At 56.0% G+C, this 25,106-nt stretch overlaps 1 protein-coding gene across 4 annotated transcripts in view; it reads right to left on the bottom strand.

Moving 5' to 3' along the window:
* Positions 1-25,106, bottom strand: part of ATP2B4 (ATPase plasma membrane Ca2+ transporting 4) — a 111,904-nt gene that overhangs the window by 6,267 nt on the left and 80,531 nt on the right. For 2 of the 4 annotated variants that reach the window (XM_075529118.1, XM_075529125.1), the window contains exons 10-20: positions 24,816-25,058; positions 24,148-24,389; positions 22,842-23,073; positions 21,810-21,989; positions 21,107-21,194; positions 20,400-20,506; positions 10,170-10,361; positions 9,541-9,754; positions 7,901-8,112; positions 6,850-6,957; positions 4,788-4,964 (exon numbers count right to left, since the gene is read on the bottom strand). In XM_075529118.1, coding sequence (XP_075385233.1) covers positions 4,788-4,964; positions 6,850-6,957; positions 7,901-8,112; positions 9,541-9,754; positions 10,170-10,361; positions 20,400-20,506; positions 21,107-21,194; positions 21,810-21,989; positions 22,842-23,073; positions 24,148-24,389; positions 24,816-25,058 — 1,995 coding nt within the window. Of the gene's footprint in view, positions 1-130; positions 138-1,441; positions 1,629-4,787; positions 4,965-6,849; positions 6,958-7,900; positions 8,113-9,540; positions 9,755-10,169; positions 10,362-20,399; positions 20,507-21,106; positions 21,195-21,809; positions 21,990-22,841; positions 23,074-24,147; positions 24,390-24,815; positions 25,059-25,106 lie in introns of all 4 variants that reach the window. The other 2 variants (XM_075529133.1, XM_075529131.1) reach the window with 2 other exon arrangements.

Raw genomic sequence — 25,106 nt, 5'->3', positions numbered from 1 at the left:
CCTCATCTCACGGCAGCACCCAGCTGACTACAAATAAAATGAATCTGAGGGAGGGGGGAAACGAGGAGCTGATACCAAGGGCTCAAGCAGAAAGCAAGTGTTTTGAGAATGATGATGGCAACAGATGTACATATGTGCTGGACACAATGGGTGGATGTATGGATTGTGATAAGCATTGTACGAGCCCCCAATAAAAAGACTTTTTAAAGAAAGAGAAAATAAATATGTGAAGTCCACTTCCAGCACTCGAAAGCGTGTGGCAGACCACATAACTGCAGTTTCCCCCCGCCCTCTTGTCCTGGGTGGGAAGGTGAATGAGGAGGGGGGTTAGAAAGGAACAGGAAAATACGGAGATATCTGAAGCCTAACAGAGAATCCAAGGTATCACACTTAACACAGAGAAATGCCTTCCCCACCAAGGAGTTTACAAGCTCCATGAACAATGAGCTGTTGGCACGCTGGCCTCTGTGGCCCACAGAGGTGACGGTGACCGGAGACCAGGAGCGGGTGGCATGAGCCTTAGTCATGGGAACACCAGGTCTTAGGCGGGGAGTTGACGGCACGTCAGGGGACAGGAATGTTCCCTAGAATTTCCTGTGTCACATAACACATGGGGGCTGACCTGGGGCACTAATGAAATTAAAAGGAAAGGACAAATAAATAAACAAACAGAAAACCATTTGTTTTCAGAGTCCTACCGAAATAATACACAAGGAAAAAAGTTTATATGCTATTTTGATCTTTGCATATATTTTTCCTTGCCCAAATGTGAATAAACTGTTTCTGACACCAGAGATGGCTTAACGCTCCTGGAAAGTAAAACAACAGCGATGCTTCGTGGTGCACAAGAATAGAGCGGAGCTGACAAACCGTGTCACCGGCCAAGTCCAAGGCTGGTTGGGTTCTGTCAGGTCTCCCGTGAACAGCCCTGAGCACCTCGCTCTCTATCCTCCGGGGCTTGCTTTCCCAGGGCGCTGCCCGGGGTTCCGACAGCAGCCCACCGTCCAGGAGAAGCTCGAGGCTTGCACTCAGGCTGATTTTAGCGCTCGCTTAAGGGATCATGGGAACAGAAGGAAGGGAGGGGCGACAGCAGCAATATGCCCCTCCAAAGCCAAAAATCAACAAAAACCCTCTTAGGAAAGGGGGAAAACAACAATACGGAGACTCAGTCAGAAAACAGATTATCTTTAAAATGATTAAGATAACAGCTTTTAAAAAGCCCCCCCCCCAATATAACATGGCACACAGTCTACTTCTTAGAGTGTGTTGTTTTTTTTTTTGGTGTGCGTGCATGTGCGCGTGCGTGTGTGTCTCTGCTTCCCTTCAGAAGACCAGAAGGGAAGCCCTCAAAGAGAAGGTCCCCAGGTTGGTTAGGGTGGATGTCACGTGCTCTCTGGTGGTCATTTCAGCAAACCATGCATCGTAATAGACTGTCACTCACTGCCCAGAGAAGGAGATGAAACAGCAGCGGCTGCAGCGACAGAAGTGGTGGGGGAGGATTTGATTGGTGCAGCTGAGTCATGGGACGAGCTAGGACCAAGTTTTACATCAAGCTGCTGACCCAGGGTCTGCCGCTTTAGGACTCCCTTAACGGAGGCGCCCGTCTGGAAAGTGTTAACTACGTCGATCTGCAAAGAATCAGAGAGTGAGACAGGCAGCTTTTCTCCACAGTCAGAGAGGTGAGCGCAGACGAGAGGAAGGAGGCTGGGGGCCGGAGGAACAGGGCAGAAGGAATCGGGAAAGGTGGGGGGTGGAAGGGAGGGGAAGGAGATGGGAAGTCAGAACGGGGTGCTCATCACAGAGCAAAGGGGGAAAGGGGGGTGCAAATTCCAATATTACACATCATTTCAGGAATCAGTAGCTAGGAGTTCACACACCTGGGCAGAAGCCGGTCTGCTTCCCTTTGGGCTTATGCGTGAGGGGTCAAAACTGTAGCTAAAGTTTAAAGGGACCCTCCAACCACAACTCCCCACCAAGAGTGGGAGCTCAGTCCTGGCTTTGACCTGAGCCCTTAGGAATGAGACATGCAATTTAAGACGCCAAAGCCAAAGCATAGACGCCCCATGTTTGAGGGTCATGAGCCTCCAGATCCATTAAACCTATTTCTACAGATTTTCCAGGAGCATCACTCCTGTCTGTGAAGAAACAAGAGGCAGTATAAGCAGCCCATACTGAGGTGGTCGCATAGGGCGGGCTCCTGGGCCAGGAGTTGCTGGGGTCACCCTCTGTCTGGCTCTCTTCTCCCAGGGCCCTGGGCTGGAGTGGACAGGGCCCTGGGCATGCAGCTCAGGAACCCAGTGGCCACGCTCAGTCTTGAGAATGCCACTAGCTGCCTGTGTGGCAGAGCTGTGGACCACCTAACTCGTCAGCCTGAGGGAGGGAGAGTGGTGGGGAGTGGGGTCAGCAGCTGCTGGGCCAGCCCGACGCAAGCAGTATCTGGTTCTCAGTGGCCTGGTCTTCAATAGATGCCACTGGCTCCCCACAAATAATCTCAACTGGGGACCTGGGTGACACCTGGGTCCTAAAGTTACAAAGCACAATCAAAAGGCAGTCCTTTGTCCTTCCGTGAACTGATGGAAGGGTCTAAGAGACACCCACGTGTCTCCCAGGAGCATTAAGCTGGTGCTGATTCCACTCATGGGACTTCACTTCCCCGGGAGGAAAGGGGCAGGGAAGCAGGCTCCTTGACAAAGCCTCCGGAGCAGCCAAGGATGTGTCCAGCTGGTTTCTGGATTCAGACCACCACTACCCTTTGTCACATCTAGGGGCTTAGCCAGGGACTGAGGAGCCTGATCCAGTGGGAGGGAGGGGCGGGTTTACACCCGTAGAAGGGGCTGAAGAGATGGGTATTTTGGCTCATTGCTGACTAGCGTGACAGCATCCCGTCCCTGGCATGAGCTGGGATCCCAGGTTTACCTTCCCAGGATCCTGGCTTTTACATGTCCCAAACTCCTACTTCCCAGTGCTTTTAGCTCCGGGAAAACAAAACCAAAAACCAAAGGGACCGAAAGTGAGAAAGCATGGCTTAGAATGAGGGAGAGGGGAGACCCCAGCCAGGTCTGTAGAATAGCGTGAGTTGCAATGGGCACGACAGAGACAACCAGATACTGTCAGCACCCTGCTGAGGCTAAGGAGGGGACACTAGGAGAGGGCCTGCTGGCGTCCAGGAGGAAGGCTGCCACCGTCAGCCTCCTCTGCTCAGACCAGACACGGACTCTGCTCCCCGTGGCTTCCTGCCTAGGTTGCCTTCGGTGCCTATGCTTGGGCTTAGATGCTCTTCTGCCCACGGCCCCTCGTGCTCCAGCAGGACAGGCAGTGGACCAAGCAGAGAGGCAGATGGCCAAGGGAATGGCCAGTGGGAGCGGAGGGTCGGGAAGACCATGGGTCTCATGCCCGCAGGGAGCCGGGAGGCACTGGAACGAGGGATCCTGGCTAGGAAAAACCCACACCCACCCCAAGCACACGGCACAAGAGGACACGGGTGATCCTGAGGGGAAGAGAAGTGAAGACAAGTTACTTGGAAAAGAGCCCGAAGGGCAGCATGGAGCAGCCCAGAGCCAGGAGCCAGAGGCCCGGGGCGAGGAGCACACCAGGCCCGCGCTGTGATGCACTGGGCAGCCGGGGGAGCAGGGTCGGGGAGGGCAGGGAGGAAGTCTGGGGGCCACGAGGCGGTCTGTGCAGGTCCTGCTGGAAGGTCCCTCCCTGTGGAGAATGAGCGAGAGGGCAAGGAGCCCCCGCATTGCCCTGCCTACCCCCGCTGTTCCGCCCACAGACAAGCTCCCCTACCACAGGCGTTTCATTGCGCCTGGTGCCCCATGAGCCTAGGAGGTGAGACTGACAGGAGAACTTCCTCAACTATTTGCAGAGGCCAGCCTTAGGGAGGGAAACGGATTTCTGGCCTCGGTAGCCAGTCAGCAGGGAGAAATGAACTTGTTCTCTGGCAAACACTCTTGAGATCTTGGGGCCTCCCAGCGCCTTGAGATGGAGCCTTTCGGTACTGTCGCGGTCAAGGGGACAGTGGTGGGGAAGGTGATAGAATGACCAAGGCCTAGACCAGCCCGTCCATCCAGGAGAAGGTGGTTATAATGACTGAATGGAAGTTTGTTTGCTTTTTTAAGTGACTTGGGGCTTGAGGCTGGGGCCTTAGGAGTGCCAGGAGAACTTCCATCGCATTTGAGAAATCGCAGGGAGGGCGGAAGTTGGACCAAATGACAGCGTCTTCCTTTTCAGGAAGCCAGTCTGGATCTTGCAAGGAATATTCAAGCATCAAAGGCTCTGGCAGTTCCTATGCATTGTCAACAGATTCCTCCATCACTGAGTGAAATGTTGAGTGGGGAAGGGAGGAGGGGGTGTTTTACACAAAGACCCCTCTAGATAACATCCAAGTAGCTAAGGGTCTGCAGATACGTGATGAGTCTGCTAAGGTGAGGGCACAGACGCTGTCCCATGCCTTTTTTCTGACGGGCGGGGGATGCTGAACATTTCCACCCTGGGGTCTTGGGCCAAGTCTAGTGTTTGCAAGAGACCTTCTGTGGGATGTCTGCTTGCCCTGCGACGGGCCCCAGCCAATCTGGCTCAAGGACTAGCAGCTAATGTCTCACCCGTTTGGTCCCCACGTCTACTCTTTACTCAGAAAAGCCCACTCCCACACCTCTCGCCCTGTCTGCCCTGATGTTAGGGAGCTAGGGCTGTGTATGGGCCTGAGGGAGGGGAGAGACGTTGGCCACCAGTGACTGCTGCATTCCCACCACCTCCCAAGGTGGGGAGGAAGGTCACTGTCCAGGTACCTGAGTCTGGATGCGGTTCAGGCCCCGGAACCAGAGGATCTGGCCTCGGCGCAGCTCCATCTCCCCATGGTCGATCTCATCCAGGCCCTCTGCTTCCTTGGTGATTTCCTCTTTGGCAGTGCCATGCCCGGCCTCCTTCAAGAACTTCAGGGATTTGTTGGGTATCGAGGAGATGATCTGAGAACAGGGTGAGAGGAGTTGTCATGGGGGCCGAGTCCTTGGACGGGCCCGATCAGCCTCTGCACCAGGGACGTGGTGGAAGGCAGCTCTCATCCTTCAGGCCGACATTCACCCAGCACCCACCAGGGCCCAGGCTTTCTGTATTTGCGGATAGTCAAAGGGGAGCTTGTCGGTTTAGCCATCAACCAGCCACCTGCGGAGATCTTTTCCCCTCTCCTGCTGTCTCAACTCCTCCCGTCCATCGGCCCTTGAGGGAATCAGAGCTACATGGCGGCAGCGGCTATATGGTACACAGCAGGAATGCACGAGCGCTAGGACCAATGCACCATTGGTATGGGGACAGGATAGTCACGCCGTGCTTGTTCAGGTAAGGCGCAGAGAAGGCGGCTGGAAGGGAGTGACCCTTTCCTTAGTGAGCACAGGTGGAGGAGCTTTCTGGGGGTTTGGGCGAGGAAGGGACACACTGAGCAGCAGGCTGGGCTCTGGGTGAGCGGAGTCACTGCCAACCAGCGAGGTGGGAGACAGGCTGTGTGCTGGGGTCCAATATGGAGCTCAGAAGTTTGGACCGGAGAGCGCGTCAAAGCGCTGCCCCTGGCCGGACGATCAAGAAGGCTGCAAGCCGGCGGCGAAGGCCACGTGTGAGGCCCGTGTCAGATGCTGGTTTCAAACAGCTGGTAAAAGGGCTAAGCTTCACTCAAGTTTAAGACTGTGCAGGGAGCCAACTCAGCAGGGTAGAGGGAGCCAGGGCAGGAGTGGGGACAGGGCTTCCCAGGAGGCATAGGAGAAATAACTAGCAAGTCCACAGGCGAAGGCCTGCACCCTCAGAGAGGGTTCTGTGTGGCCCCTTAGGACACAGCCTGCATTGTTCGGCCATAAGGACACCCGGGACAAGCAGACAGGACCCGAGGTCCGTAGGGCGGCAGCACAGCCCAGCCCAGGCGGAATGAGGATGAGGAAGACATGCCAACTTGTATTAGGGAGGAATTAGACTCTCACTGGACTGGGTGATAGTAAGATATTATTAAGAGCTACCATTTCCTTGCAGAGCCCAGGAGGCACCGTGGTCACGTGTTGGGCTGCTAACTCCCAAGTCAGCAGTTCGAAACCACAAACTGCTCTGTGGGAGAGAGAAGAGGCTCTCTGCTTCTGTCAAGAGTTAGTCTTAGAGACCCGCAGGTCTCTCAGGGAGTGAGCTGAGCTAGGCAGCGTTCTCCATCTTTTCCATCTAATAACAGATCGAGTGATGAATGGTGACCGGGTTAGCCTTAGGTGACACACCTGAGACACAGAGTGGGGAAGTCATTTGTCCAGGGCGACTCACCTTGTGAAGAGAACTCTGAGTTGGATGTCACCCTGCCTCTCTGCTCACACTTACCTCAGGTGGCAAGATGAGAGAGAAGCAGAAGAGGCCCAGAGTCCCTAAATGGTACCAGCAGAGCACCCACGCATGGCTAGAATCATGACTCCTGCTTAATAAACGCTCCTGAGGACCAGTGGACTCAGGGCACCCCAAGTGTATCAGAGTGGACCTGTGCTCCCCGGGGCTCTCAGGGGCTGATGGTTTGTATGTTTTTTGAAAGTCAGTCACCAGGCCTTTCTTCTGAGGCACTTCTGGTGGGCTTCTACATGCCTAAGCCCTCTTAATGTCTCAGCAGCATGCTCATGGAAGCCCCATGCCCGTCTCGGGGAAGCTGGGGCTCTGCCTGCCTGCTGGCACAGCACCTCTGGAGAATCTTGGGGCGAGGGCAGGACGGGGAGGAGAGGAGCAGAGGACGTCCACAGTTGTTTGTTCCCTCTCAGCTGGGGCAGAAGAGGGCTACAGGCTGTGCGGGAGGCCTGGGGGAGGGTGGGGGCCGGGCTGGGGGTGGGTACCCACACTCACCTGGCCCCACAGCAGCTCTCCAATCGCGATGAAGAGACACCAAAACCATTGGGCCAGGGTGAGCTTGGTGCAACTGAAGGGCTTGCCCCCAAATTCCACAATGATAATCTGCAACAGAGGAAGGGGACGGCCCCCCGTGAAGGAGCTGAGTCACAGGCAACAGGGAGCCAGCCCTCCACCCAGGCCCACCCAGGCCCCACCCGCCGCCAGGACCTCTTGCTGCAAGCCCCATTCGGCTTGCCTAAGAGGGAGGTGGAAGAAATTGAGAAACGGGGCGGGGCGGGAGGCAGACACACAGCCTTTGTAGATACTCTGCCTGGGGAGAGAGATGTAGTCGTCATGACTACCATGAACACAAGAACTGGGCGAGTTGGGGGCCCTGGAAGCTTCTCGCAACTCCCAGAAACACTGAGAGCTGGTGACAAGGGAAGGGGCCGTGATGGAGGAGAGGACGCTGGGGGTAGGGGGTGGGGGCTGGGACGGACAAACTGCCTGCGCCTGCTGTGGGGCCAAGGGCAGTGCATTTGTCACGGCACAAGCCCGTCTTGTGCTAGGGCAAGAAGGAAGGCCTCCATCCTTTTACCACCAGGACATCAGCCAGTCCCTTCATCCCAGCTCCCGCAGGATGAGCACCCCAAGCCAGGCTGTCTCTGCCAGCTACCGCCAACCCACCGCTTTACCTTCCCTGTGAGCTGCCCAGCGCTTTCTCATAATGAGCCCCTTGAAGACCAAGGGCCAGGGGACCAGGGGAGCGCCCACACCGCACGTGCTACCACATCGTGGGTGCTGGCTGGGGTGGGAAGGGGTGAGCCTCCTCCTGGGCAGCTTGTGCTATTTGGGTGGTTCTGAAACCCGAGGAAAGGGTGCTGTGAGCGAGTCTGCATCGATCTGCTCAACCTGTTGTGGGTCGCCTTGCACGGGCACACCCAGGGCTCCTGGGCCGGAGTGATGTGCAAAGGGAAGCAGCTAGGGACCCCAGCCCAGCCCAGCCCCTCAGTCCTCCCGACGCCAACCCCACCCCTCCCTCTCCCTGGGTCTCCAGGACTCCCACCTGGGTAACGAATGTGCCCATGACCACAGAGCAGAAGATGAGGTTGCGGAAGATGCCCGAGAAGACATTCCTCTCGCCGTGGATCTTTCGGGAGTTGATCTCGTTGAACAGCTGCATCAGCACAAAGGTGTTGAACACGATGGTGTAGTGCTGGCTGGGCGGGGCGTGCAGGGGTGCCTTCCGCCCGCTGTCGATGTCAAACAGCTTCTCACCTGGTGGGCGGAGTGGAGAACAGGTCCAACGGCCGCGCAGGGTGAGCCAGGACTCACCAGTACGGCTACGGTGGTGCTGGCGACTGGTATCCCTTCTGATCCCATCAGAATCCGCCAACCCCCATGCCAGCTGAGGGCGCCGGACCTTGGCAGAAGCGTCTTATTTTTTTAAAAACATTTTATTAGGGGCTCATACAACTCTTATCACAATCCATACATATACATACATCAATTGTATAAAGCACATCCATACATTCCCTGCCCTAGTCATTTTCAAAGCATTTGCTCTCCACGTAAGCCCTTTGCATCAGGTCCTCTTTTTTTTTCCCCTCCCTCCCCGCTCCTCCCTCCCTCATGTGCCCTTGGTAATTTATACATTGTTATTTTGTCATATCTTTCCTTATCCGGAGTCTCCCTTCCCTCCCCTTCTCTGCCGTCCACCTCCCAGGGAGGAGGTCACATGTGGATCCTTGTAATCAGTTCCCCCTTTCTAACCCACTCACCCTCTACTCTCCCATTATCGCCCCTCACACCCTTGGTCCTGAAGGTATCATCCACCCTGGATTCCCTGTGCCTCCAGCCCCCATATGCACCAGTGTACAACCTCTGCCCTATCCAGTCCTGCAAAGTAGAATTCAGATCATGGTAGTTGGGGGGAGGAAGCATCCAGGATCTGGGGGAAAGCTGTGTTCTTCATTGGTACTACCTCGCACCCTGAGAAGCGTCTTATTTATCTAGGCCTTGGGAGTCACCTGCCTCTCGGTGGAAACTGTTTCTATGGGCGCTGCCATTTGCGAGAAGCGTCGCTGCACTTTCAGGACTACGCCTGGGCCCGCCCTCGTTGCCCCTCCGCTTCCTCCGCCCCCACCCCGACACGTGCATTTACAGTGTGGCTTGGTGGACGTCCCCCGGAGGCAGGCGGGCATCGCAGTGTCCCTGTGTGAATGGAGCTTCAGCTTTCACATCAAGAGACGAGGTGTAAAGCAGAAACCCCCAGGTGGGCAGCTTCCATCAGTGGCAGCTTATTCTCTCCCCGCTTAGGGGGCTTGGGTGCAGGGTGCCAGCTCTGGGCTAAGGCTTCCTCTCTGCCCGCTCTGCAGGAAGGTCCTGGTCTGTTCGGAGCTTCTCTTTCCTGGGTGGTCTATGGGGCCTGGCATCTCCTCCATCCCTAGACCTCACTCTCTCCCCCATCGCTCCGCCTCACCTGCAATTTTGACCTCTCAAAGGTGACTGGCTTAAACACACCCTACAGTGCTAGGTCTCTTAGCCAAGAAAACTATTCCTAAATGAGAGTAGTCCACAGCGGCAGGCACAGGGGTTAGGACTGACAACACATCGTGAAACAGCCTCCTTAAGTCAAGCGCTGGTGCCCTTGGCCTCAGGTTCTACCGTGTCCCTGTCGCCTCCTGTCACCCTCCCCCAGCTCACCAGCAAAGACCAGGATAAAGATGACAGTGAGCTGATAGATTCCGTGGCCCAAGATGTTCTTCATCATAGTGCGGGAGATCAGAGGCTTATTTCGGCCATAGGGGCGCCGCGTCAGCAGGGAGTCTGTGGGTGGCTCTGTGGCCAGGGCCAGCGAGGCAAAAGTGTCCATGATGAGGTTAACCCAGAGCATCTGCACGGCCTTCAGGGGCGAATCCTGGTGGGAAGAACAGCCAGTCTTTTCAGCGTTCCTCAGAAAACCACTCCCCTCACACAGAAGCCCCACCCTCACTCCTGGGGTGGCTGAACTCCCGCCATCCACCTGGACACTCAGCAAGTGACCCTGAGAACGAAATGGCGCCTCTGTGAGCCCCGAGTTTCCCACCTCTGGGACAGGGGCAGGAATACCGACTTCGGAAGGTTGCTTTTGGCGAGGGAGCGCATTTAAGTGCTCATCCGTGGCTGGGACCCGCGTGCTAAACGCACAGTGGGTAAGTGGTCCCCACTCTCCAGAAAGGATGGAGACCGTGGGCCCAGGAGCGTTAACTGCCAGCCCAGTGCCCCTGGGGAAGCCCTGGTCTTTGCTCCTCGGTAGGCGGCCTGTCCCTGGGGCCCGGCCCGCACTCCTTCACCTGAGTGATGCAGGCTCCAGTGAAGGCCACGATCACGGCCACCACGTTGACAGTGAGCTGGAACTGCAGGAACTTGGAGATGCTGTCGTAGACGTTGCGCCCCCACATCACGGCCTTGACGATGCTGGTGAAGTTGTCGTCGGTCAGGATGATGTCCGAGGCCTCCTTTGCCACATCTGTGCCCGCGATTCCCTGGGGGAAGAGGGACCGTGAGCAGGGCGGAGAAGGCGCTCCCGGGAGTGCAGTGGTTGGAACCCCCGGTGGCCCTGCAGAAGAAAGGGCTGTCGAATGGCTCGCAGACAGACAGCAACCTGGGAAACCTCAGGTCACGGCCCTGCTGCTCTGACCCTTGCCCAGGCAGAACCATCTGGGCGACGCCGAACAGCATCTGCACTAAGGTTCTTAGCCCCGGCTCCATTTCCTGCCCACTAGTGGCTACGCGTTGGGGTGCTACCCTCTAGGTCAGCAGTTCGAAGCCACCAGCTGCTCCACGCACAGGAGAAAGACAAGGCTTTCTACTCCCACAAGGAGCTGTGGAAACCCTCAGTGTCCTACAGGGTCATGAGCTGCTGACTGGAGGGCAGCGAGTTTGGGTTCTGGAAGATGCTTCAAGGGCCTGATTGAGAAGTAGTGGTTGGAATTCACCAGCCGCTCCGCTGGAGAACAGGCCTGGCGATCCCTCCCCATAAGGACTACGGGCCAGGAAACCCTCCGGGGCAGCCCGACTCCCATCCTAGGGCGTGGGTGGGCACACAGCGCCAGAGCTGTACACAGCCACCAGAGGGTGCACTAGCCACACAAAAGACTCGCAGCAGGACCCTGACTGCAGGTCCTGACCAGGAGCGTGAGGCACAGGAGAGGGGCCCCCCTGCAGTCGGAGGCCGCCACCTCCCTCTTGAAGCCAGACTGAGAGTTACAGGCATCTCTGATTGCCCTATGCAGTGGGGTCTTCTTCGTGGTCTGCTCTTTGTCTGCAGGCTCTGCTGAAACCCGTTCCCTCTGGGTGACCCCGCTGGCTCTAGAAACTCCAGGGACACAGCTTCCAGCACGCACAAGCCACACCACAGCACGACACACTGGCTGACAAGTGGTTGAAGTTGTCTAGGATTTAGTCGTGCTCGGCTCCATAATCAAAGCTCATGGAATGGCAGCCACGAGAGCCAGAGCTGCGTTGCCTCAGGCAAATCTGCTGGGCAAGAGCTCTTTAGAGTCTTGAAAAGCAGCGACACACGCTGAGGACCAGGCATGGCACTTTCCACCGCCCACGTGCACATGAAACTTGGGCACCGAATGAGGCAAACAGAACAAGAATCTGTGCCGCTGAATGGTGGTGCTGGAGAAGGCTATCCACAAACAACTCGTCCTGGGGGAAGGGCGTCCAGAGTGCTCCTGAGAGGTAAGGATAGCGAGACTTCGCCTGACATACTTTGGACATATATGGTCAGGAGAGCCTAGTCCCCGGAGGACATCGTGCTCCGTAAAGTGCAGGGCAGCGGAAAGATGAAGGTCCTCAATGAGATGGATGGACACGGTGGCCGTGACTATGGGCGCAGGCAGGTGCAGGACCGTGTGGTGCTCCGTTCACTGTCAACCGACTCGGTGCCTCCTAACAGAACAGCTGCTTGCCCTCCTTCAGCCCCTCCTTGAAACAATTGTCTAGTCCACATCCTCACAGGAACCCTCTCGGGCAGGGGAGAACTGCCCTCGTGGCTTTTGAGATTAGTAACTGTTTGAAGGAGCGGAAAACTTCACCGTCCTCCTGAATACAGGCTGGCGCTATCCAATGGCTAACCTTGCAGTTAGCAGCCTGACGTGTAACTCATGACTCAATAGCATTCCATCCGCCCCCCCCCCCCCCCACAGCCAGGTTATCTCCAAATTCTTACATTTCTTTTCCCAGGGCCGGGATCTCTTTGAAGCGCTTGGCTGCCTGCTCCACACCTTGATACCACCCTGCAATTTGTTCTGGAAGGAGTCATCCGGCAGCCCAGCCCCGCTGCGCTATATTCTCGATCCTGCCATGGCCCCTGAAGCAGGGCCTCAGTGGAGAAGAGTGAGCTGCGGGGGCAGCGACCTGGCCAGCCTGGTGGCTGATGTTCTCAGAGGGAGACGCCCAGTTTACTTTCTAATCTGCTCTCACTGAACTTTTTTGTTCAGAATTTGCTGATTGACTTACAACATCCCAAATCACTTCAATCGGCCGACACCATCCCCCCAAACCTGGACCATCTTCTAGGGAGCGCTGATGTCATGGGTAACACATCGGGCCTTTAACCACAGGTGGGGGGGGGGCGGGTTAAACCCACCAGCCATGGAATGGGAGAATGGTGAGGCTTCTGGGAGAAACCCAAGGGCAGCTGTCACTTGATGGTAGGGTACGTGCTTGCTTTTGGTTGGGAACCCCTTTAGATCCTATCTCTCCTGAAGGGCCACGTCCCTCTTACAACCCAAGACGGGCTGACCCTTTCATTTACTAGATTACATCGTAGGTTAATTGTCTCTTCACCACATATGTAATTTCTATCCAGATGGCAACAAATAATCTGTTAGGTAAGAATAAAACAAAACCCAAACCCCAGATGCGGTCGAACTGACTTCCGTTCACGCAGCCCCATGTGTGAAAGGAAGGCTGCGCCCCACGGGGTTCCCCAGGCCAGGTTCTCAGAAGCAGGTCACCAGGCCTTTTATCGGACGCACCTCTGGGTGGACGAAAACCGCCAACCTTTCGCTTAACAACCCGGCACACTAACTGCTTACACCTCCCAGGGACTCAGATTCAGCTGGTAGACTATGTGAGTCAGTGTCCCCTTAAAATAGACCCCAAGTCTTAAAGGCTTGAAGTTAAACAAGCAGCCACCTAACAGAGAAGCAACAAGCCCACATGGAAGAATCACACCAGCTGGTGCGATCATGAGGTGCCATTGGGCCTGGGTAACAGGCATCAGAAGTCCCCAAACAAACAGCCATATTGTTGAGAACAGGGTGTGTGTGTGTGTGTGTGTGTGTTGGAGCAAAGACCAAAAGACCATCTGTAGACAATGGGACATCCCTCCACAGAGGGGTCACAGGGAAGGGATGAGTCAACCAGGGCACAGTAAGGCACCCATGAAAAACACACCATTCCTCTGGTTCCTGATGCTCCCACATCCCCCACTATTCTGACTCCAGTCCCACCTCTCACTTTGGGCTAGACCAGAGCATGTACACAGGTCCAGATAAACAGTAAGAGCTCCCGGCACACAGAATCCAGGAACAGGAAAGGGAGTAGTAACACCAGAAGGGTAGGGGTAAGAACAACAGAAACCATGGGGAAAGGGAGACAGCAGTTGGTATAAGGTATGAAAATAATAATAACTTATAATTTATCAAGGGGTCCTGAGGGTGGGAGGAAGGGAGGGGAAAAACCATAAGCTGATACCAAGGGCTCAATAGAAAGTAAATGCCAGAAAAGAATTATGGCAATGTATATACAAATATGCTCGATACAAGTGATGTATGGAATGTGATAAGAGCTGTAAGAGTTCCCAATAATATGCTCTTTTAATAAAAAAGAAAAAAGTAGTCCCCAGTACGTCAACCCGAGGGTGAGCTATGCAAAAAGAAAGGAAGACGACCTCTGCGTGCCTCCGGGAGGCCTCCCTCCACGTTAACCGGGAAGCGTGCCTCACCTGCGTACATCTGCCTACACCGTGGAGGAGCACTGAGCCTCTCACCACAGGGTCGGCACTTCACCCCCCAGGGATTACGAAAGATGCGGTTCTCACTTCCATGAAGACTCGAAGGCAGTTCTACCCTGTCCTAGACGGTCGCTATGGGTCAGCATCAACTCAGAGGGAGTGAGAATGGTATTTCAAATAACAAATGAAATCCTATGTAAGCAGGACCCCTGGCGGCGATCTTGGGTAAGTGTGGAACTGCTGCCTGGAAGGCCCACGGTTCAAACCCCACGCTGGCTCCAGAAAGATGGGCTACCTGCTGTTGCAGAGGTTCAAAGCCTCGGGAACCCTACGAAGGGTCGCTGTGAGTCGAGGCAGACACCATGGCAGTTGTTGTTTTGGGGTGGTTAGTATTTGAACAGAAGAGTAGACCCCAAACTTGAGAAACATTCTCTGTGGGGTTCAGAGGGAGGACATGGGGTGGTGTCAACAAGCATTTAGTTAGGGTTCTACAAATACACCTGTCTTGTATAGTTGACCTTAGAACCATGTAACTATTTCATACACACATAAAGTTTAAAAGTGCAATCCTTACAATGGAGGGCAACTGCTCACGTGTGAACAGGCGATTCGGCTCATTGGCGTGAGCGCACAGAGCAGGAATGGCTCGGCGGGCCTCGCAGCGCTGTAATCTGACGGCACCAGCCCTGGTCGGGTCCATCGCAGGCTGAGAGGCACAGCAAGGCACGGCCTTGCACTGCCTGGAGTGGAATTAATGCAGGGTCACTAAACGACCCCTGGTGCCGCCAACAGAGATGTTGGTGATTTGAGCCCACTGGCTGCAATGAAGGAGAAAGATGAGGCAGCCGGCTTTCTTAAAGATCACAGCCTTAGGAACCCTGTGGGGCAGCTCTACTCTGTGTTCCGAGTCGAGGTCGGCTCAACAGCACAGGACGACAACAGCAACATAGTAACAGATGCGTCACTGGGATTATCACCGGTATTACTGGGCATGCTTACCAACTACTCCCTATCCCTTAAGACAGTATCAACAAATGACGTCATGATGATGATGGCTTTGGAGGTTCCGAAAACGCCAGCTCTCTATTTTGAAAACTCACTGTTTGGAAACTAGTAAATATAGGCAGAGTGGATACGCGTACGTTAGGCTCCAAACTCTTTCGAACCACAAGGTCAGCAGCTCGAAACCACCAGCCGCTCCTTGGGACAAAGAGGAGGCTTTCTACTCCCGTAGAGAGTTACAGTCTGGGAAACCCACAGGGACAGTCCCACCCTGTCCTTAGGTGTCGCTGTGGAGTCGACTCCACGGCAGTGAGTTTGTTGGGTTTTTTTTCCTAAGTAAATGAAGGAGGAAAAAAAATCAAGCATGTTATTTGTCTTTTATGTGAGGAATTGAATCTCAGAGTAACCAAAGAGTTGATGGGGGACATTTCTTTCCATATTAGCATTCAGGTGAAGAAAGAAAGAATTCGAATAGCATCTTTTTTTGGCAGCCCCTAATAAAGTAAGCACTCTAGACCCGGTGAGCCTGCGGAAATGACGATCGCTGGGTCGCTCTCTCCCCATGGGAGCGGGACTGCCAGATCCATCCCACACAGGGCCTGGGGAGGGGGTGGGGGAGGTCTGCACTGTCAGCCCTTCCTTTAGCAGTTGAGCCCTTAACCAAGGCACCAGAGAAAAAGGATCTAAAATCTGCCCACTTCTAGGACGAACCGCCTAAGCCCAGTCCTCACTGTGGGGTACATTGTAAGACACGAAGCCCGAGTCCTTCAGATGGAAACAGCAGGGAGGTGGGGGAGGCGGAAAGATGGAAGAAGACTGGGCAGGCCAGAGGCTGCTCTCCTCAGGGAGGGCCTGCTGCAAGGTTCGCCCTTGGCCGGCGCCTGGGAACTTGGCTCTCACAGCGTTCTCAGCCAACAGGGAGCTGATAAGAGCAGTGTGCAGGCTCTGGCCTATGGCTTATGTGGAATGCTGTTTCCCTTCTGGGAGTCCGGAATTTGGGGGCATGCTAGGCAAAGGATGTCATGTGAGCAGGTCCCCTAAAAAACCATGGGCTCCAAGGCTCTCGTGGGCTTCCCTGTAGAGACACATGGCACAGAGGTTGCTGCATTTTTTTTGCAGAGAAAGGACTCTGTGTGCCCCCTCCCAGGAAGGAGACCCCGTAGGAAGCCTGCACATGGTTCTTCTAGATTCCGCCACGTCCTTTGCTCTGGCCATCTAGCCTGACTGTCGCTGTAAGACATGTTAGCCACAAGCACAAGCATCTGCTGAGTCCCATAACTCCTAGCGAATCCGTGGTGGCAGGGGTGGACTTTGCTAGAGATCCCGACTCCAGCTTTGAGGGGGGAAAGTGAGAGATGGGTGGGCCTGAGGTAGCCTCGCACCTGGAGGCGATGGCTTTACTGGGCTGTGATCGAGTCGCTGAGCTGCTGCCATGTGAGAGGCAAAGTTGTTACCTACGGGATTTGAAAAGGGCAGGGCCAGCCTCCCAAGAGCTGGCTACTGGAGCCTCTGTGGCTGTTTGCCATGCGAACTACTAACTGCAAGGTCGGCAGTTCGAAACACCAGCCACTCCGTGGGGGAAAGATGACGAGGCTTCTATTCCTGTAGAGGTGTACGGCCTGGGACGCACGAGGGCAGTTCCACCCTGTCCTGGAGGGTCTGGTCGCTAGGTATTGAAATCTATTGGGTGGCAGTGAGCTGTTGGAGGGTTAAAGCGAGAAAAAAGTTCAATTTGAGGGATACTTTTGGATTTTGGTCTCTAGTCTAGGTGGGAAAGGAAGGGCCAAAGGCGAGCTTTCAATCAGTCCCCAGGGCTGGGGCCAGACTCGAGTCAAAGCTGGGGGTGGGTGGGAAGCCGGGGACACCATGCTAATAAGCCTTTGTCCCATACCGATGCTGCTTGTAGAGCTTCGGCAGCAGCAGTCCTCCCCGCTTCCTGCCCCTCATGCCCACCCCGACCCCTTCAACTCGGAGTTTACAGCAAGAGGTTTGCATCAACTCGCAATGAGAAAAGGAGGAATAGCAATAAGGATGATGTTTAAAACCAGCTTTGCTATTGCCGTGAGACCTATGATAAAGGCTGACAGAACATGGGATTTCCTCAGTACTTTCTACAGGAACCATTACAACGGGCCACAAGTCTTTTTCCCTGCAGTGGGAAGATTGGAATGTAAGTTCTGTGAATACTGGAGGCAATCATCAGTTGCAGACTGGTGAGTCTGACTATGACGTTTGGCTTGGGGGGGGGGTGCGGGAGGAGAAGGGGGTAGTGGATACTCGGGAAAGGGCAGCCGTCTCGTAGGGACACAATTTGGGAGTTTCACAGAGCACTTTTGTTTGCCAATGACCTCTTGTAAACGCAAACGCCTGGCCCCCAGAAGCTGCTGCTGTCTGAGAGGCATATTCCTGAGGAGGTCAGCGTGGACCCTTGGCCTCACTGTGACTGACCCCTCTGACTGGTCGTCAGCGCAGGGCAGGGGTGCTTTCCCATGAGGCCATCTTAACAGCCGCAGAGTGCCACCTGGTTCAAACCGGTGGCCTCGGGGTTGGCAGATGAGTAGCTAAAGGCCTGCACTGCAGGGTGTCCCTTGTGGAGCTCAGGGTGCACACTATGACAGGCGTCTTGCCTTTGTGGGCTGGGCAGGCCTGGCGGCATCACGGGCACTGCCGCAGCTGAGGGCAAGCTGCAGGGTCTTCAGGATTGTGAATTCATGGATCGTAATTACCTGAAGTAATTAAGGGAATCCTGGGGTCAGGGTACTATGGTTGATAGGCTCTACTTCGAATCCAAAGGTTGAGGGCTCGCGTCTGCCCAGGGGACCCCCAAAGAAAGGCCTGGCAATCTACTTCTGAAAAGCCAACCCCCCCCACACGGAGTCACAGAGGAGTCTGAGCGGGCTCCCATGCTGTTTGCTGCCGGCTAGGCTGACCGGAGAGCGGACACAGGCTTGTCAGACAGAACGCAGACAACGGGACTGGGAGAGAGGGTGAAGATGTCTCTCCGAGAAGCCCTGGCCTTTTGTACTGGCTGCTGCCGGGCAGTCTGCATCACGCACGGAGGACTGCAGAAGACCGCTTCTTCTCTGGTAATGGAACCGACTGCGGCGAAGCTCGCCTCTGAGCTTCCGACACACCTAACCCGAGACCTCTGCCGACTGTACCCCAGGGAGGGCACAGCAAGTGCCACCCCTCTGCCCACACCCGATGGATCAGACTCCACCTGTTGGGGGGCTTGTCTCACTGTTGCCGACGGTGCCGCTCGGCTTACAAAGGAGGTGTCCTTTGTGACAAGTCACTGATGCCCCGGCTCTCAGTGTCCCCTTTCTTCCGATCTGCACTCTGGAGTGAGACAGTCTGAGCACAGCTGGCAGCGGGGGGTCTCCACAAGGCTGCTCCGAAGGGGTGCAGCGGGAAGATTCCCCGCAATCTGTTTGGGAGATTCATCGGACTGTGTTCGGGCTGGTTCTGGGACATGATGTGGGCAGCTGCGTACACGTGTCCTTCTGTGGAAGTGCCCGTGCCTCCGACACTAGCCTTCCTGGATAAAGGCTCTGGGTGAGTGCTGACGTGGGGCACGCGGCTGTGTTGCCACGGGGAGGAAAGCAAAGCCCGGGGCCTGGGGGCCTGAGGGAGGGGACAGGCACTGATGCAGCCATGGATTTTAGAGCTGCTGCCCCAGAACAAGCAGCTCGGGCCGTGGCGGGAGCTCTACTCTGCCTGACTGCAGGCCAGCACCCTCCACTTGACTCGGGGATGGCCCGGCGCTGCGCCCGTGCTTCAGTGGAGAACACCTTGGAGGTGGGGAGGGGGCAAGACTGCTGGGCAGTGCCATGAGGAATCAATCCCCTGTAAACCAGTTCCACCCAAAGACGTGGGTGGAACTGAGGTGGCTAGGGCCGGGGGTGCCCCTGCGGGAGGCTTCTGAGGGCCCTGCGAACGGGTGCTGCTGTATATGACAAACTCCCAAACGTCCGTTTTTGGATGTTTTTCAGTGTATAAAATCCAGGATAGGTAAATCAATTGAGACAGTCACTGGATTATGGTTTCTTGGGAATATGGCAGAAGAGGCTGGGGGGACACACAGAGCTCCTAACAATGAGGACCAGAGAGAAGACACCGTTCTGAAATTGATGGCGGGGAGGACTGTACAACTCTTCTTCGTAAGACTGAACCACTGACTTACAGGATTTGTGACCCCTAGGCCAAGATGAAGCAGTCAACAGTCATGTTCCCAGATTGAGAAAATCAGCATTAAAACCTCAGGAGGAAGCCACCTGGCTTTCTAAGACAGACTTTCCTAAGGGATCTGTTTTCACTGCCCGACTCCAAGGCCTCGAAGGACAAGACCGAGATCAATGCCACTGCGGGGCCTGGCGCAGCCTCTCAGGGTCCCACTGTTAATGCCCAAGGCCAAGGGGGTGGGCTGTCATTAGGGCTGCCACCGCAGGCCAAAGCTGGCTTGTTTTGGGGAAGCCTGCCGGCAAGGCGGGCCCTGGCCTGGTATATGGGAACTTGGCTCTCGGAATGGAATGGAATGGAACGGGACAGCCCAGTCAGCAGTGAGCTGATAAGAGTGACTCACAGTGCCCAGAGTGTTTACCCAAACAATACGGCTTTTGAGGATTATCTGCCTAGTTTCGGGAAGTCTGGAATTTTGGAAGGTGTTAGGCTGTAACCTAAACCATCCAAAACCTTGGGATCTGAGGCGCTAATAGGCTCCCCTAGAGCGGAAACATCACCTCCAGGGCTGCAAGGGAGGGGGTGCTCACATGTGGGGGCCCCTCATGGGAGGGAGAGGGCACGAGCCCCCACCCCCAGCTCCTCTGGAGTCTGCCGTGTCTTTTCTCTTGTGATGGTGGTCGGAGAGGGCACTGCGGGGCCCTCCATCACACCTCTCTGCTCTTCTCCTTCCTTCTGCGTATTCTCCAAGTTTCCTCTAGTAAAAACTTCGTTTCCCTTTCCTTTACAGAGAGCCGCTTGAATCTCCTCCCATTGCTTAAGACCCGCCAGCCATCCAATACATACGCGAGCCTGACAGAAGCTACGAGAGGGTGAGGGTGTGCTTTGCAATCTGGAGGCTTCTGAATCTCGGAACATCCGAGTCAGCTGGTATGCCTGCTCTTAAAAACGGCCGGGAGTGCCACCTCACACCTGCCCGCACCAGGAGGTGAGCCTGGCCTCTCCAAGGTTCTGAGCCTTAGAGGGAGAAGCCACGTGCTGGATGGAGCTGGCCAGAGAGGGCACGATCCAAACGGAACAAACACTTGCCTAGCGTTAGCCCAGCAGGCGGTACCACCATGCCCCGGGCAGCCTTAAGCTGGTCTAGCTTTCCTGGGTCATGCAGGACACGCCATGATTTCCCTGCCAGGGTCCGTTTTTCTTTACAGGTGATGGGTCCCCCGCCACACGGTGATTTGGTGGAGATGGAGAGAAGAGCTCCAGGTGGGATGTGAAGGTTCAAGAAGCAGCACAGGGCCAGAGGCCTGCCCTGGTTTCCCAGGGGAGAAGGAGGCTTGCATGAGGGAGACGGGCACTGTGCTGAGCTGCTTACCATGGCAAAACCGACGTCTGCTTTCTTCAGAGCGGGCCCATCATTGGTGCCATCCCCAGTGACAGCCACCACCTGCCGCTGCTCCCCCACAGTGCTGTCAATGATGCCTGGAAACACACACGGGGCCCACAGTGAGCCCACAGGCACTCTCTGGGAAGCGTGCATCCCCCTCATAGTGAGCCTGCATGTACCGTCTGAGGCCATTTGGCAAGCACTCTGTCCCTGAGTCCGACCCCTGGTCCGGGCCACAAGCCCCACACTTCCCTGCTACTTTCTTCTTCCTTCAGGGCTCCCATAGAGGATACATTGTTTCATGGGCTGCTTTTAGCTACCCTGCCTGTGATGTGGGCAAAAAGTACCAGGAGGATTTGTAGGTGGAGATCCAGGGTTCAAACAACCAGCGCTACTGATCAGCTGGGACATTGGACTAATTGCTTACCCTCTCCGCCTCAAACTTCCTTATTTATAAAATGGGGATCATTTTCCTAGCCCTGCCTAGCTGACAGTGTTACCGGCAATGAACACCTGCAGCTTTAAAATGAAAAAAAAAAGAAGAAGGAATTGACCAAGTTAGATGTGTTTGACACCTCCGTTCTCCCTGTAAGCTCTGATGGCTGTCCTGGGCCCTCCCTGCTCGGGGCCTGAGAGCCGCCCCAGTCTGCCTTCCCTTACCCTGGGCACTGGGCTCGGGCAGGTGCTGAGCTCACCTTTCACCAGAGTGTGCTTGTCGGTCGGGGAGGAGCGTGCCAGGACTCGGAGCTTCGGCCAGACCTGGTCGAGCTTCTCTTGCTCCACCTGTCAACAGCAGAGCACACCTGGGTCACTTACGCTCACCACAGCCGCCCAGGCAGCTCAGACTTCTCCACCCTCACCCTCTGCAGGACCGGCTGCTTGCTCCAAGGGGCCAAGCTCAGTCTACACGGGCAATCCTGTGGATGGTGACCACTGGGACCCCCAGGCACCTACCTTTTCCAACTCCTGGGAGTTGGCCCTCCCCTCATCTTAAGACACTCGGTTGGCAACAGCCAAACCGTGCTATTGGCATGAAGTGGCTCAAGTGGGGCTTCTGGGGTCTTCGTGTGATGTCTAGTGGACCAGGAAGCTCTGTTCTACTCCCAGGCCATGTCCCCTTCTACACCTGGGCCACCGTCCACCGAGAGGCCAGAGAGCCCGAAGGTGGGACTAAGATGTCCCGTGACAGGAATCATGGAGACGGGATAAGGTGTGACACTCCCTCAGGTAGCGTGTGAATGAAGAGGAGGGGGAGGACGCTCCCAGTTTGACCATCTGGGAGGCTTTGGCAGAAGGGGTAGCTTCACTACGAATAGACTGGCGTGTCAAAACCACCCACTCTTCCCCAGCAGAACTAGCCCTGCTCTCGTCAGAAGAGGCCCCCGCCCCCGCCCCTACCTCGCCCTTCTCGTTGCGGATGAGCCGGTTGAATTCTTTGCCTTCCAAGCACAGGAAGTCTTCCCCAGGCACCAGGATGCCGCATTTGGTGGCGATGGCCCGGGCTGTGTTGATGTTGTCGCCTGTCACCATTCTGACAGTGATGCCAGCTCGCTTGCATTTGGTAATAGCTTCAGGCACCTGTGGACAATGACGATAGGGGAAGATGGGGATGGGGTGCCGGTGCCTGGGAAGCTGCCTCGATTCAGCGGGCCTTTCATTACGGACCAAGGCAAGGTACCCCAGAAGCAGCGCCATGGGACTTGGGGTAGGTCTGGTCACTTTCATACTGCTTGGTGCCACCGTCCTTCTGCCCGTCTCCCAGGGCGCCCATTTGAACTGGCCTCATGGGAAACCTTGTCCTGGAGTCCAGGTGCAGAAACCTACGCTCATTGTAATGAGGACTCCCCAGGGGGCAGTGTGTTGGGCTGTGGCCACTGCCTGCTATTCCAGCACTCTGCAGTCACTGAACCTGCATCCAACCACACCAGCTGACTGTGTCGCTCCCCTCTTATGGCGCTGGGCCTTGATGGCCCATCTGTCTTAGCTTCTTGGAGGGAAAGGGGTTGCTTCCAGTCCCCAGAGTCTAGAATGGCGCCTGTGAGCATGCAGCAGATGCTCACCAGGAACACACTGCCTGAAAGGAGGTGATGGGAGACAAAGTAGGGGCTCTGGTTAACGAAGGCCAACCGCCTATGTCCAGCCACCAAATCATCCGCCCAGTGAAAGTCCTGATTCTCTGCACTCAGACAGCATTGACCGCAGGAAGACACCTCCGGTCCCCTTCAGCACTCAGGGCAGCTCTGAGTAGTAGAGAGCACGGAAACATCTGCCTCTGCAGGTGGGCGGCAGTTAGGTAACTGACCGATGGGTATAATCAGAGGCTGCAGTGGCACCCCTGTGATGCCCGGGGACTTTGCACGAGGTCACACTGGGCCACACTGCGCGTCCACCATTCAGGTTTCTTCTCCTTTCTCCGAGCCAAAGCCTCACCTCCGGGCGCACTGGGTCCTCAATGCCCACCACCGCAATGCAGGTGAGCTCCATGAGGATCTCGCTCTCATTTTCCCAGGAGGGCTCGGCATCGTCGAAATCCCGGTAGGCGATGCAGATGGTCCGGAGCCCCTCAGAGGCCATGGGCTCGATGACGGTGCGCACCATCTGATCTCGGTCCTTGTTCTTGAAAGGCACTGTTTCCCCATCTTTGTTCAGGATTCGATTACACCTGGGGAGTCACGCAGTCAGAAAGGGGCACCCCCCGCCCCCTCAGCATGCTCCGAGGACTGCCTACAAGAAGCCCTCCTCCACACCGATTGGCCCTGGCTCAAGGGCAAGCAGTTCCTCTACCCACTGCCTGGCCCGTCCCTCTGTCCTGGGAGGGGCGGCCTGTGGACGGGCCAGGGTGTGGGTCTCTGCCCTCACAGGCGGATGCATGAGTAGGCCACTTGCTCTTCTGAACTTCCTGGAGGGAGTGAGAGCTTTGCCAGCCTCCGGAGTCTGGAAAAGCTCTGGTCACAGCCAATGCCCAGGTGTGTGGGTGAAAGACCGTGGCGAGCGCCCAGGTGAAGCCGGTAGGCATTTTAGTTCAACGGGCCATGCAGGCAGGCAGGCAGGCAGGCTCAGCTTTGAATGAGCCTCCAAGAGCTTGGGCAAGTTCCTTATCATCAGAGCTACCTCCATGGGGTCATTTTGCGACCACAGGACCCCTGTGAGGGCCCTGCCATCCCCTCCCCTCCAACCCACAGCGACCCTATGGGACAGAGTGGAACTGTCCCTGTGGGTTTCTGAGACCAGTAATTCTTGATGGGAGTAGAAAGTCTTGGCTTTCTCCCAGGGAGCGGTTGGTGGTTTCGAACCGCTGACCTGACGGCTAGCAGCCCAAGGTGTGGCCCACTACACCACCAGGGCGTCCTCCCTGTGAGGAAGGTGGCTACTACGACCTGTTTCCAGATGAGGAAGGGCACAGGGAGGCTTGGCATGCTTGGCATACTTAGGTCTGTATTCGGGCTGCACCGCGATGGGCATTCTGGTCTCGAGCATGTTTCTCAACTTCCCTGACCCTCGGGTTTCTCATCTCTAAAACAGGGATCATGCTAGCTGTCAGGACTCAACAAGGAAACTAGCCGTGCACAGAAAGCACCACAAGCGATGTTTGGCCTGAGAGAGTGCTGGTCACTCACTCTCATGGGCTCAGCATGGGCCACGGGCCCCAAGACCTGCTGGATGGCGTGGGGGCGGGGTGGGGGCGCATGGCCCTGGCCCTGGGCAGCATGGAAGGGGAGGAGCCGCGGCCACTCACTTGCGCAGGAGGATCTCGGAGGCACCCTTGCTGTACATGCGGAAGCCCCCGCTGGGCTTCCTGATGACGGTGCTCATGGACTTGCGCACGGAGTTGAAGGTGTACACCTTGTACAGCCTCTCCTCAGGCATCTCGTTGCGGATGGCCTGGTAGTCCTGCTTCAGGTCCGTGACGAAGCCCAGCAGAGCACACTCGGTCTTGTTCCCCACTTGCCGAGGCAGGCCCCCCTCCTTCTCTGGAGGCTGAGAGAGAAGCACAGGCGGGGCTGGTGAGGACAACACCTCAGGGGTGGGGCACAGACAGGATGGGCACGGAGGGCGCCCAGAGCCCCGGGAGGAAACAGACGGGGTGGGGGGGTGGGGGGGGCGCATTGTCGGTCAGTGGTGACCTTGGTCCCCTGAGCCATCTTTTGCCATGGGGGCGTCTCGCCTTGTGTGGAAGGGTCCTATTTTGCTCACGGCGCACAGTCAGTCCCACCCTAGAGATACCTTGACTGTGTCACTGGAGGTCATGTCATGGTCTCAGATTCCTATCCCCCTACCTCCTCCTTCCGCCCTCATGGACCGTGTCCCAGTTTTACCCTAAAAGTGGGATGCAGATCAGGTGGAATAGTTATCCCTCCCCACCCTTGCCCCCCATTCTAAGCATCAGGGGAGAGGGGAGCGTACCATAATCTTGGAGGTATAGGCACTGTTGATAGAAATGCCATTGATGATGAGGTCCAGGACATGGGGCTGGATGACATCAGGCTTCGGGACCTTACGGTAGTGGGTGCCCCCGATATAGGCCTGGACCACCGTCATGCGGTTCATGGTCAGTGTGCCGGTCTTGTCGGAGCAGATGGCTGTGGCATTGCCCATGGTCTCACAAGCATCCAGGTGCCGCACCAGGTTGTTGTCTTTCATCATTTTCTACACAGGACAAGAAAAAAGACTCACGGGGGGACTGGCGAGCCTTCC

This window comes from Tenrec ecaudatus, chromosome 1 (genome assembly GCF_050624435.1).
Source record: "Tenrec ecaudatus isolate mTenEca1 chromosome 1, mTenEca1.hap1, whole genome shotgun sequence".
Taxonomy (NCBI): Eukaryota; Metazoa; Chordata; class Mammalia; order Afrosoricida; family Tenrecidae; genus Tenrec; species Tenrec ecaudatus.
This window is presented reverse-complemented; position numbering and strand designations above follow the sequence as displayed.